Below are 14,104 nucleotides of genomic sequence, written 5' to 3' on the forward strand. Positions count from 1 at the left end.
GGCCCATCAAGTCTGCACTGACCCTTTGAAAAAGAGTTCTCCACCCAAGCCCACTTCCCCGCCCTATCCCAATAACCTACTCATCCCTGGACACTCAGGGGCAACTGAGCATGGCCAATCCACCTACCCTGCACATCTTTGGACTGTGGGAGGAAACTGGAGCACCCGGATAAACCCACGCACACACGGTGAGAACATGCAATCTCCGCACAGTCACAAGGCTGAATTGAACCTGGGTTCCAGGTGCTGTGAGGCAGCAGTGCTAACCACTGTGCCGCCCATGTTTAGGCAACAGCATGCTGACGAAATGAAGGTTTTTATAAGACTCAATAACATTTGTTTACTTACCTTCAAGATATAATTTCATATAAACATGTTGTAAATGCTAACAACTTACTCAGAGATGTGAACAAAGATTTCAGCTCCTCCATCTGCAGGGAGGATGAATCCATGGCCTTTGCAACGGGAAAAGCACTTGCAGGTTCCTTTGAAGACTGGACCTTCTGCTGCCCGAGCAGTTCTGTAATAGAATAATAGGAATGATATTCACTCAAGCTACAGAGAGAGTCACTTACAGCACAGAAGGAGGCCATTCGGTCCACTGAGCCCATGCTGGCTTCCCGTGGAGCAATCCAGACAGTCCCCTCCATCCCTGTAACCCTGCAAATTTATTTACTTCAATGTCTATCTAATTTCCTTTTAAAATCATGGATTATTTCAGCATCCACCGCGCTCACGGGCAGAATCGTAGGTCACTAACACTCACTGTGTAAAAAGGTTCTTCCTCACATTTGCCCTAAATCTAAAATCTGTGTCCCCCTAGTCCTTGTTCAATCATCTAAGAGACAGAGGTTTTCCTTGACCACCGTATCTAAGCCAGTCATAATCTTGTACACCTCTATCATTTCTCCCTTGATCTCCTTTGCTCTAATAATGACCCCAGCCTTTCCACCTATCCTGGAAACTAAAGACCCCACCCTCATTCCAGGAATCATTCAGGCAAATCTCCTGTACCCAGTGTATGAGGGCATTACATTGTTACGATGCAAAAAACATGTATAATTGATGTGGACTAAGTAATTTTGCAAATTCAGTTGGTCACTTATGTATTAAGTGAATAAATCCTGCTGGTGGAGCATCACGTGATCTGTGATGATGTCTGCAGAGTGTTTTGCACTTGTTCCAGTTGTCCATCTTAGATTGTATGAACAACATCCAAGAATGTGGCACCTTCATACCTCTACGTTTTGCGGTCAACTCCGGAGATACAACAATCACATTTCCACCGATTCCAACTTTGTAACAGGAGGATAACAGCACTACACTGACAAAAAAAAAAAAATCAGACTTCGCAACGTAAACATTCACCAAAATAGTCGATCGTAAAGATCTTTCCATAAACCTAACACAAAGGAGCATTTGATACGAATCTAACAGGTAAAATTAAAAGCTTAATGCCGAGGGTTAGGATTCAACATCAGACGGAACCCAAGACGAGAAACCAGCCATTTGACTCAGTTGACCCATGCCATCATTTATGTTGCACATAGGCCTTCTCCCATCTTACTTCATCTCACCCCGTTGCCATATCGCTAGTTCTCCTCCCTCACGTATTCAGATTCCCCCTGAATACATGGATGGTAATTGTCTCAACCAACTGTAATCATCGCCTCAAAGTACTACCAACATTCTGGCCATGTCCTTCACCTAGAATTTAGATAGAGACCTTAAAAACCATAATCCATCTCATTTCCTCCATCAGCCTCTGCTCAATCTGTGCATGCTCACAGTTCTCACAGCTATCGGCCAGATGAAATGTACTCCACCCAGGTTCTTCCCCCACCCCAAATTTCCACAGATAGAACCAGCCGCAGCTTGGGTTATACATGCTGCTTTTGGAGCTGAAAGTTACTAAAATGTGTGGATGCCCTTCTTGTGTTTGCGAGTCAGCATGTGCATCGGCCAATCCTTGCAACATCATTTTGTCAAGAATAAGACATTATCACAAGCTTTCCTCCTTGCGCTAACCTTTTAATATGCTGTGCAAATAGCACCACTTTTAGAATACTATCATTGATCCTTGGCATTGTTCACAAATGGCCTATGTCTGTAACAAAACTGTCATGTTAACTGGTAACCTTCAGTTTTGTCCACTGCTCATTAACTTCCCTTGCAGACTAGCGATCCAAATCAGAGGCTCCAAAACTGGGGGCACACCCCATCAGGTATTACAACAAGGTTGTCAAAGAGAGGGGACTGAGACTAAGGGGCTTGTTTTCTTTGTCTCTGGGAAACTGTATTTACCACTGAACCTGCTAGGAGAGTTTAAGCAGCATGATTTTGATGCTAAAACACTTAATAAAAAGTGAACCGGAGCAGGAAGATCCTAAATTTTGTGTAGATCTCTCGACTCCGGCGCTCATCAATTTGAGAGCTGGTGACGTGGAAAGATTTCGACAGCAATTCAACAGATTCCCAATATTAAATAGAAGGTTGGCATTTTTCAACTTCTATTTATATTTAGGAGTAGCACATCCAACCTACGGTCTACATGAGCTACACCGTTGCATTATTTATTATCACTACAGAGAGCCGTGAACACAGACCAGTCCATCACGTGAAATTGCCTCCCATCGATTGACTCAGTCTACACATCCCACTGCCTTGGGAAAGCGGGCAGCATAATCAAAGACCCCTCCCACCTGGGCTATCCTTTCTTGCAACCTCTTCCATTGGTCAGGAGAAACAAAAGCCTCAGAACATACACCAACAGGTTCGAAAGCAGCTTCTTTCCCGCTGTTACCAGACTCCTGAATGACCCTCTTATGGATGGAATAGATCTCTGCACACATCTTCTGCACTGTTCACCCGATGTCTATGTATTTACATTGTACATTTACCATATGTGTGTTTGCCATGTATGGAACAATGTGCATGGACTGTAGGCAGAACGGTACGCACCCACACACATATACACACACACAACTGGGGTCGAGCCCCGGCTGCCCCTCTTATCACCTGGCTCGGCCAGCCTTGGCAGCTCCCATGCGGTATGGTGTCGACACCCTCAGCAATGCTCCAGAGTGACTGGGGCATGCTTTGAAGTGTCCTGGCAATGCCCACCTGCGACTGGGATACATCACCCGACAATCGAATCATGCCTTGGAGTGCCTAGGTAATGCCCACCCAAGACTGGAACAAGCTCCGCAGTGCCTCATCTAGGTCCATACGAGACTGGGACACGCCCCAGCAACTGGGGCATGCTGTCGAGGCGCTCAGCCATAGCCATCGCTGACCGAGTCACGCCTTGGACAGCACCACTCATGCTGCTGACATCGTACATCAGGCTCTCCACTGCAGTTGTGGTGCCATATCCTGTGCCCGTAGCCTGAGAGACTCCTCCAATCGGCTATATACCTGCTGACATCCCCCTCTAAAGATCATGGCCACACTCTTATCAGCTCCAGGTAAACCTGGTCCAGAGGCGGAGCATCTGACCGAGACCCAGCTGGATCCTGGAATCCAACAGACCTCCGACTGCGGTCTCGCCAGTGAGTTCCTGCCTCCACCTGATGTGCATCAGCAATTGCGTGGTCCTCATCAGAATGCGCCCAGAAGCGTGACCACTACTGTTGCCCACCGAGGTATATGTTTCTGCACTGGTGGAGGGTGGGGATAATAGCCGTGCCGCAAATACGGTGGTCTCCTCGGACGTGTTCTCATGGGAAGCATGGGGAGCACCACCCGGATAGGCCAGTACCGTCAGATGGAGATCTCATGGGAGAATGTACATGTGGTCAGTTGGTGGAATGGGTCAGTTTGTGTAGCATTAACAACTCCCTTTTGACAGGTTATCTGGGTGGCGGTCAGCGGATCCTCACCTCTGCACCATATGCCAATCTCTACGTTGGTGACAGATCTGTCCTTGGCTACCCCCACAACCCTCAGGGCCCATTCCTTGTAGAGCCATTCATTGTAGAGAGCGAGGATCGATAGCCAGTACCCTGCCGCCGATCTGGATCCATTTCTCCTGCAAGGACACAGGAGCTGCATGCTTAGTTCATCGCCAGTGGGGGGAGGGGGGAATTGATCGTCTTATGGCACTGGGTGCCGGTCCTCCTGATGAAGCTGGCCGAGCTGACAGTCACTGTCACTTCCTCCCAGGTGGCACTGCCTGCCCATTGGCTGACCCTCCAAGCCCATCAGGAGAACAGGGAATCACACCTGGACTCGACCACATCCAACAATCTGGCATGGTCATCAACCCCGAATCGTGGGGCTGGTCTACCCGATGGCACTGTGTGGGCTTTGCTTTGCAGGATCGGTTTAAATGCTGCTCTCCCTTGTTAGCAAGGAGCTGACGGGTGCAGTCCCTGTGAATAAGCCGGCAGGACCATCATTTGCGACATGAAGCCCATGGGGCCTCATTAAATGGACCAATTAACCTTTCATACCGGTGACGGCCTCACCGGGTCAAGGGTCGGGAAGCTCATGACAGTTCCCGCTTGCTACTACACTGAAGGAACTTTTCCATTTAATCACACCCATTGTTTCTTCGTAAGGGGGGCAGACATGGAGTGTAAATCTCTGACTCATCAAATGAAGTTCAGGAATCTCTAACCTAGACAGATCTGGAGGTCAATTAGAGACTCGCAATTGATTGGTGTTCAATGTTACTCTGTTTGGCAGATGTTTGCATTCTTCCTCTGGGTGTTTACTCAACAGTTTCTCTAGTTCAGTGGTTCCTTGAACCCGAGCCCAAGTCAGCTGAAGAAGCAAAGATTCGGGCAAGAGCGATGGCCATAAATCAAAAAAAGAAAATCAAATTGACCAATCAGCGCCCACGAACTGAGCCTCGCTTTCTGATGAAGCTCCTTGGGACAAGATTCAGATTCTGGGTGGGAGCTAAAACATCTCGTCAACATGATAAGAATGCTTGTGGCTCCCCAATCCAATGCTCTTGGGAGGTGTCGAGGGGTCCCACAGCTGGAAAAGTTCAAGAAACCCTGCTCTAGTTATTTCGAAGTCAAGAAGAAACAAATGGATTTCTTTTATTTCTGTACTTTTAATGATAACTCGTGTGATTTGCTGTTAAAAATGCAACACCAAATGGGAGATGAAAGATCTATAAAATGTGTAGATTCAGGAAAAGATGGAGACTTGTTTGCCCAAATCGAATAGTCCAGCATAAAGATTCTTTTCAAAGTGAAAAAAGCTTTATGATTTGGCAGTTTATTTAATTGGGTTTTTTGTCAATTAGGTTATACAGACCTGGAAGAGCCCATATAATTATCAATTAGTGGTGGTAGGTGTATTATAATGGATTCCTATCAGTGAGCTTGAAGTGGAGAGGAAGGGGAAAATGACTCCCGACTCCTACTCCATATCTAATGACTCATGGAAAATTGTTGTCAAGACATGTTTCGTGTTAACTCCACTTTTATCAAACCTCTGCAAAAAGGATAAAATCTAGGCACGGGATTCAGCCATAACAGACATGAACGATAACCTTTGAAAGCATATTGCACCCAAAAGAACTGAGATCCAAGAATAAAAGGAAGTGATGCTTTAATCCAGAGCTATGTATCAATCGATGTTGGGCCTGGATTTTTTGCCACCCGCCGCGGAGTTCCCGCCTGGGTTAAAAACTGAATCGGCACCCCTCCGGCCCCGGCTGGTGGCAGGTTCAGGGTTTGAGCCCGCGTGCCAACCCGAGGATGCAAATGTATCCATTTAGTAGGCCGGGAACCAGAATCTGCAGGCCCAAGTGGAATCACGTGGGTGAAGGTCATTACTGATATTACTAGCGTGGCCCTGACGTGGTGGACCTCGCCATGGGCCAAGAGGGTAACCCATGAGGGAACTGCCCCCAAATTTGAACCGTGGGCCACCCACCGTCACTATGCCAGACCTTCCCACCACCCCCCCATCATAGTCCACCAAAATAGGGGGATCCCCCACAGAGACTGCCTAAGTAAAAGGGTTCCCCCACCCCACCCCCTAAAGAGACCCCTGTTCGGAAGCGAGAAAGCAGTCCAGACAGGGACAAATGGAAAAAGATTACTGTTGTAACGTTCACCTGGGCACGCAGCTGTCAGCTCAGACAGAGAAAGCACCATGTGCTAATTCCTGGAAAGAGTAAACCAGTGACCTGTGTTTAAACCTCAGGCCCTTGAGCTGTAAGCCATTTGTTCATTCCCCTTGTGGGCTGTGATTCACAGCTTCCACAAACACTGCTGTAAGCCCTGCTTCATTCAACTTTTTCATGGTTCATGAACTCTGAAGTGCTCTAACCACAATGTCTACAAACATCAATCAATTCAAAGAGAGAAATGCACTCCAAACACCCCCCCCCCCTTTGCTGGAATGATTTTGAAGTGTTCAGCTGGAAATTGACAGCACTCTCTTTGAAGTTGTTGATGTTTGTAAACATGTTGTCACAGCACTTGAGGTACCTGAACCATGAAAAAGATGAATGAAGCAATGCTCAATGCTGTGTTTGCATTAGCTGTTACTCACAGCCGACTAAGAGGACTGAATGAATGGCTTAAGGATCTGAGAGATTTAAACACAGGTTACTGGTTTACTCTTTCCAGGAATTGATACATGGTGCTTCTTCTGTCTGAACTAGCTGCTGTGTGCCCAGGTGAGAGTTACAACAGTATTTATTTTCCACTTGCCCGTTCGGACTTTTCTGTAGCTTACAGACAGGGGTCTCCCCCCATTTAGGGAGTCTCGGTTGGGGGGGGGGGGGGGGGGGGGGGGAAGAGACTGATTCACGATGCAAGGGGTTACGATGGGCATGATTATCGTGGATTCTTAGACTTCAGCTGCTAGATGTGTTCTCATTCTCCTCCATTTAATGCGGTAGGAATGGTATACGGCACAATGGAGTGTCCTCACTGTGACGATAGGAATTAGCTTCACTGGGACTGTGTAATTGTCATTTCCGCCAATCCTTTCATGAACAAATACTAGGTTATAGAGTGTTGGTGTTCTCACTACCTGTTGCATGTCCAGATTGGCAGCTGTCCTTTAGGACTAGGCCAGTTCAGTTAGTGCTATTGCCAGCTCCTGTACTTTCTTCATGGGTATTCAACATGGACTACTGACTCATCAGCCATCTTGTCAGCCTTTTGCTTCTAATCATCCTTTCATAATACAAACATGACCATCACAAAACATTACTGTACACCGACAATGTACTTCTTTACACTAACCAACTCAGCATCTCTCCCCCCTCTGTGGATGTTACTCTCTCACCTTCCAGGGAAAATATTTCCAGGTTTGTCGACCTGCCCCCCCCCCGGCAATCTGGCATTTTGGTTTAAAGCCCCAAACTGTTCAAAGAAGTGGGAGTGGGATGGGGACGGCAGGGTATTTCAACTTTGAGACAGCAGTGGAATACCCCCCTCACCCCGGTTTTATCTGCACCCAAACGCCAGTAAAACAAGGCAGGGTGTATAATAATCAGCCTATCCCTGGCTGCCTGGTTTGAACCTCCTGGAGTAGGATTTCATCCCCTGGTTCTCAGAAAGACATCCCATGTCTTTCCCAGAGTTTCTCCACAAAAGCAGCCTAGACCCCCCCCAAACCCAATTCAATATCACCGTTCAATATCAGGTTTAACCCCACAAACTGCATTGGAAATTCGAGCCTGAAAATTCTGAGCCTTTAAAAAAAAAAATGAAAACCCATTAGGAGTCCTGCAGGCGAGATATCACTCTCAGGGTAAACTGCTCCTGAGGTACAATGTAAAGAGGAATATACAGGATTATGAGAAGTGAGCAAGCAGGCACTGGGATTCATCTGCAATTGCTCTTGCACAAATAATTTCCTCTACATGTAAACTTGTGACTCCACTAATTGTGCTACTGTTTCTAGACAATGAACTGATTGGCTGCTTATTCAATGCCATGTCAATGAACCCACGCATTGATTCTAGTGTTGCAGCCAATCTTTCTGAAACATATGTAATTAAGTATAAACTCTTTCACCTCAACACCTTCGGAAAGCCATTACTGCTGCTAAATAACCACCATTTTTATTACAATCCCTGCATCCTCCTTTTCGCCACTGAAAGTAATCATGCCAATCTCTATTAATCAGAACTTTCCAGGCATGTTAACATCTTTACTCACTTCACAGAACATGGTGCAGAAGGAGGCCATTCGGCCCATCGAGACTGCACCGACCCACTTAAGCCCTCACTTCCACCCTATCCCCGTAACCCAATAACCCCTCCTAACCTTTTTGGTCACTAAGGACAATTTATCATGGCCAATCCACCTAACCTGCACGGCTTTGGACTGTGGGAGGAAACCGGAGCACCCGGAGGAAACCCACGCAGACATGGTGAGAACATGCAGACTCCGCACAGTGACTCAGCGGGGAATCGAGCCTGGGACCCTGGCACTGTGAAGCCACAGTGCTATCCACGTGTGCTACCGTGCTGCTCTTACCATGCTTCCTTTGTTCACTTTTACCCCCTCCATCAATAATTGAGGCAACCCATTCGCCAATATAAATTCATCAATGGCTAGGCAACAGGCACCAAACGCAGAAAACAACAACTTCTGTTGACAACTTCGAAGCAAAAGTGTGCAATATGAAGCTACCCCACCTCAGAATGGATTTGATTTGCTGCATGCCCTGTGGTAGTCTGTGTAGAAGTATTACGGTACCTAGTAATGCTGGAACACCATTGGTAGATAATGTATGTTTCCCATTGGTCAAGCTGTATGGTAGCTCCGCCCTGCAACGCGGGGTACAAGAGCCCCTGCCGCCCCAGCAGCTTTCGTTCTGTACCTGAGCTGCTGGGGGAAACATCTAGCTTGTTAAAGCCTTCAGTTGGACTACAACCTCGCTTTAGTAGTCATTGATCGTGCATCAATTTAATCAGCTAGATTTAAAAAATGGAGCTCCGAATCAAGCCGGAGTGTCTGCAACTCAGCCCCCAAGCAGTAAACTCGGCGGCGACTTTCGAACACTGGCTGGCATGCTTCAACGGCTACCTCGGAATGGCAGAAAACACCCCCCCAGGAGAACAGAAACTGTTGATCCTGCACTCGAGGGTGAGCCCAGAAGTCTACACCCTCATCGAGGAGACGGATGACTTCGATGCCGCGATGGAGTTGCTGAAAGGACACTACATTCGCCCTGTAAATCAGGTCTACGCCCGGCATCTACTAGCGGCGAGGCAACAAATTCCTGGTGAGTCACTGGAAGAATTCTACCGTGTGCTCCTGGCATTGGGGAGAAACTGCAGCTGCCCGCAAGTTTCAGCAAACGACCACACTGAACTATTGATTCGGGACGCTTTCATTGCGGGTATGCTGTCCTCTCAAATCCGCCAGCGTTTGCTGGAGAAAGAGACTCTAGGCCTCAAGGAGGCACGGGCCTGTGCCAGCTCCCTGGATGTGGCCTCCCGAAATGCCCGCGCCTACGCCCCCGAATGAGCGGCAGCCCCCTGGGCAGCGTGGAACCCCCCTGCAGTCGACTCCGAGGCATCCCACATACCCCCCACAAGCTTGCACTGCAAGACGGCCCGGCAACCCCGGGGGGCCCGCTGCTATTTTTGTGGGCAAGCCAAACACCTGCCCAGCCCGTTCATCCACATGTAAAGGGGGCGGCAAAAAGGGCCATTTCGTGGCGGTATGCAAGGCCCGGGCGGTCGCTGCGGTCTCCGGAGGCGAATGCGGGCCGCCACAACAACCCTCTCCACGGACCCAGTGCGGCCAGCGAGTGCCGCCATCTTCCTCCCCCAGGGCCACGTGCGTCCTCCGGGTGCCGCCATCTTGTCCCGCTGATGCCACGCGTGATAGATGGGCGCCGCCATTTTGTGCACCCCCAGCCATGTGCGACCAGTGGGCGCCGCCATCTTGGATGGACTCCCGGGACCTCGGTGCCGATGACCACACACCGCCCGGTGCGAACACCCAGCTGCTACCGCGATTAGCCTCGGTGACCCTGGACCAGTCTCGGCCTCAAACACTCAACTGCTACAACAAAGGTACTAATCAACGGGCACGAGACGTCCTGTTTAATCGACTCTAGGAGCATGGAGAGCTTCATACATCCCAACATGGTAAGGCGCTGTTCTCTCCCCCGTCCACCCCGTTAATCAAAAAATCTCCCTGGCCTCCGGTTCCCTCTCAGTAGAGATAAAGAGGTTTTGTGTAGCAAACCTCACGGTCCAGGGAAGAGTGTTCAAAAATTACCGACTCTACGTCCTTCCCCACCTCGGCGCGGCCACACTCCTAGGTTTAGACTTCCATTGCAACCTCCAAAGTCTAACTTTCAAATTTGGCAGCCCTATACCCCCCTCACTGTCTGCAGCCTCGCGACCCTCAAGGTCGATCCACCTTCCCTGTTTGCGAACCTCACCCCGGATTGCAAACCCGTCGCCACAAGGAGCAGACGGTACAGTGCCCAGGATCGGATCTTTATTAGGTCAGAGGTCCAACGGCTACTGAGGGAAGGAGTCACTGAAGCGAGCAACAGTCCCTGGAGAGCTCAAGTAGTGGTGGTAAAGACCGGGGAGAAGCATAGGATGGTCATCGACTACAGTCAGACCATCAACAGGTTTACGCAGCTGGACGCGTACCCTCTCCCCCGCATATCCGACCTGGTAAACAGGATCATGCATTACAAAGTCTTCTCCACGGTGGATCTTAAGTCCGCCTACCACCAGCTCCCCATCTGCACCAGTGACCGCAAGTACACTGCCTTCGAGGCAGATGGCCGGCTCTACCACTTTTTAAGGGTTCCCTTCGGTGTCACTAACGGGGTCTCGGTCTTCCAGTGAGAGATGGACCGAATGGGTGACCGGTACGGTGCACGGGCAACATTCCCGTATCTCGATAATGTCACCATCTGCGGCCACGACCAGCAGGACCACAACACCAACCTCCGAAAATTCCTCCAGACCGCAAAGATCCTTAACCTTGCGTATAACAAGGATAAGTGCGTGTTTAGCACCGACCGCCTAGCCATCCTCGGCTACGTAGTGAGAAATAGCGTTATAGGCCCCGACCCTGAACGCATGCGCCCCCTTATGGAGTTCCCCCTCCCTCACTGCTCCAAGGCCCTGAAGCGCTGCCTAGGTTTTTCTTCTTACTATGCCCAGTGGGTCCCCAACTATGCGGACAAGGCCCATCCCGTGATCCAATCCACAGTTCTTCCACTGTCGATAGAGGCCCGCCAGGCCTTCAGCCGCATCAAAGCAGACATTGCAAAGGCCACGATGCACGCCATCAATGAGTCCCTCCCCTTCCAGGTCGAGAGCAACGCGTCCGACGTAGCTCTGGCCGCCACTCTCAACCAAGCGGGTAGACCCGTGGCCTTCTTCTCACGTACCCCCCCATGCTTCCGAAATCCGCCACTCCTCAGTCGAAAAGGAGGCCCAGGCCATAGTAGAAGCTGTGCGACATTGGAGGCATTACCTGGCCGGCAGGAGATTCACTCTCCTCACTGACCAACGGTCGGTCGCCTTCATATTTGATAATGCACAGCGGGGCAAGATAAAAAACGATAAGATCTTGCAGTGGAGGATCGAACTCTCCACCTACAACTACGAGATCTTGTATCGTCCCGGGAAGCTAAACGAGCCTCCTGATGCCCTGTCCCGCCGAGGCACATGTGCCAACGCACAAGTGGACCGCCTCCGAGCCCTCCACGAGGACCTCTGCCACCCGGGGGTCATTCGCATCTTCCATTTTAATCAAGATCCGCAACATGCCCTACTCCATCGAGGAGGTCAGGACAGCCACAAGGAATTGCCAAATCTGCGCGGAGTGCAAACCGCACTTCTACAGGCCAGAGAAAGCGCACCTGATAAAGGCTTCCCGTCCCTTTGAACGCCTCAGTATGGACTTCAAAGGCCCTCTCCCCTCCACCGACCGCAACACGTACTTCCTGAACGTGATTGAAGAGTACTCCCGATTCCCATTCGCCATCCCCTGCAACCACCGTCATCAAAGCCCCCCATAGCATCTTTACGCTGTTCGGGTTCCCCGCTTACATACATAGTGATAGGGGGTCCTCCTTTCTGAGCGACGAACTGCGTCAATTCCTGCTCAGCAAGGGCATTGCCTCGAGCAGGACGACCAGTTACAACCCCCGGGGTAATGGACAGGTCGAGAGGGAGAACGGAACGGTCTGGAAGACCGTCCTACAGGCCCTATGGCCCAGGAATCTCCCAGTCTCCCGCTGGCAGGAAGTCCTCCCAGATGCCCTCCACTCCATCCGGGCACTGCTGTGTACCACGACCAACCAAACACCTCACGAACGTCTCCTTGTAATCCCCAGTAAGTCCTCCTCTGGGACCTCGCTCCCGACCTGGCTGGCAGCTCCCGGACCCATCCTGCTCCGAAAACACGTGCGGGCACACAAGTCGGACCCGTTGGTCGAGAGGGTCCATCTTCTTCACGCTAACCCCCAGTACGCCTACGTGGCATACCCCGACGGCCGACAAGATACGGTCTCCCTACGAGACCTGGCGCCCGCCGGATCCCCATGCACACCCCAGCCACCAGTCCCACCCTCCCTCTCACCGGTGCACCTTACAGCCGCCCCCTTCCCAGGAGGATCGGTTCTTCCGCCGGCCCAGTATAGACCCCCCCCCGCCCACAGACACATCCCGCAGACGTTCCCTTCCCAGGTCAATCGGCTTCTCCACCAGCGCCGTCTAGGGGTGTTGGAAGCTGCCACAGAGATCAAAAGCACGCTCCCGGAGTCACAGACGCCCGAACTTCCACCGGCGTCACCACCAAAGCTTCGACGACCAGGGCCCCCGATCGACTGATTGCTTCATTTTAAAGTGTATATAATTAATTGTGAAATTGTAAATAGTTACGATAATAAGACAAAACGCTGTACGGAGGTGTTACGGCACCTCCATAACTATAACTTCTACCACGTTACCATGTTGTAATACCAAGCCACCACACCCGCCGGACTCTTTTTTAGCAGGGGATGAATGTGGTAATCTGTGTAGAAGTATTATAGTACCTAGTAATGCTGGAACACCATTGGTAGATAATGTATGTTTCCCATTGGTCAAGCTGTATGGTAGCTCCGCCCTGCAATGCGGGGTATAAGAGCCCGTGCCGCCCCAGCAGCTTTCATTCTGTACCCAAGCTGCTGGGGGAAACATCTAGCTCATTAAAGCCTTCAGTTAGACTACAACCTCGCTTTAGTAGTCATTGATGTGCATCATGCCCATCAACTTCCATAGATGGAAGGATGCCAAGGATAAATTAATGTCTATTGCACACAAGGCAATTCCCAGGAAGTCTATGGCCCTATAAAGTATCTGTTTCAAAAGTATTTATCCAATTTCCCTAGGACAGATTTCTCATGTGTAGAACTCCCACGGGTAAGTATAGAAATTTGTTCAGAGCTGGATGAAAGCAGGTTTTGAAGTTTCAGATATCCGAAACTTCACATGAAATGAATTTCCCGTTGCAATGTAAAACATGTTGTTAGCATTGCCCCTTTTATCATATCAACAAGGTCATCATGCATTTCCTGTACTTTATGGCTAGACATCGCTTTGGTTATTATGCTACAGTGAATCCCTCAATTCAAAAGGAAGAAGAATGCCACAAGAGATTTGGTATCTGTATCTTGCATATAGCTGTCTTCCTGTACAAGCCATGCAAACTTCCTGTCACAGCTTCCCTACAACACCTCTATTGTTACAAAACAATAAGTCCCCCAATTCACTACTGGCAACGTCACTGAGCTTATGGTAAAACATGGTGAATTACGATGGATAAGATCAATCAACACCATATCTTCTACCTCAGCCACCGCCATCTTCATCATCGCTCTTCCAAGGTATTATTTTGATAATTAAATGCTGCATTATTTTACAATAACCACTAACCTTTCTACTGCAAAAAAAATAACTGTTAACAGGTACAAGAACAATTATTAATGTTAAGGAATCTTTTCACCAGCCCACGGAGAGTTTGGTTACAATCCTTTTTGATGAATGCAAGAAATCGGCATCTCTTATATATTTTTTGCAGTAGTGTTATCAAAACCTGGGTTAAGATGCATACAGTTGTATGTCTACTAAAGCTATGATTAAGGATTC

The 14,104-nt window shown here is 49.4% G+C and overlaps 1 protein-coding gene across 4 annotated transcripts in view; it reads right to left on the reverse strand.

Annotated features, from left to right (window-relative positions):
- carhsp1 (calcium regulated heat stable protein 1) overlaps nucleotides 1-14,104 on the reverse strand; it is a 115,302-nt gene that overhangs the window by 37,902 nt on the left and 63,296 nt on the right. For all 4 annotated transcript variants that reach the window (XM_072481282.1, XM_072481283.1, XM_072481285.1 and 1 more), the window contains one exon: nucleotides 398-520. In XM_072481282.1, the coding sequence (XP_072337383.1) occupies nucleotides 398-520 (123 nt within the window). The remainder of the gene's footprint in view (nucleotides 1-397; nucleotides 521-14,104) is intronic.

This window comes from Scyliorhinus torazame, chromosome 17 (genome assembly GCF_047496885.1).
Source record: "Scyliorhinus torazame isolate Kashiwa2021f chromosome 17, sScyTor2.1, whole genome shotgun sequence".
Classification (NCBI taxonomy): domain Eukaryota; kingdom Metazoa; phylum Chordata; class Chondrichthyes; order Carcharhiniformes; family Scyliorhinidae; genus Scyliorhinus; species Scyliorhinus torazame.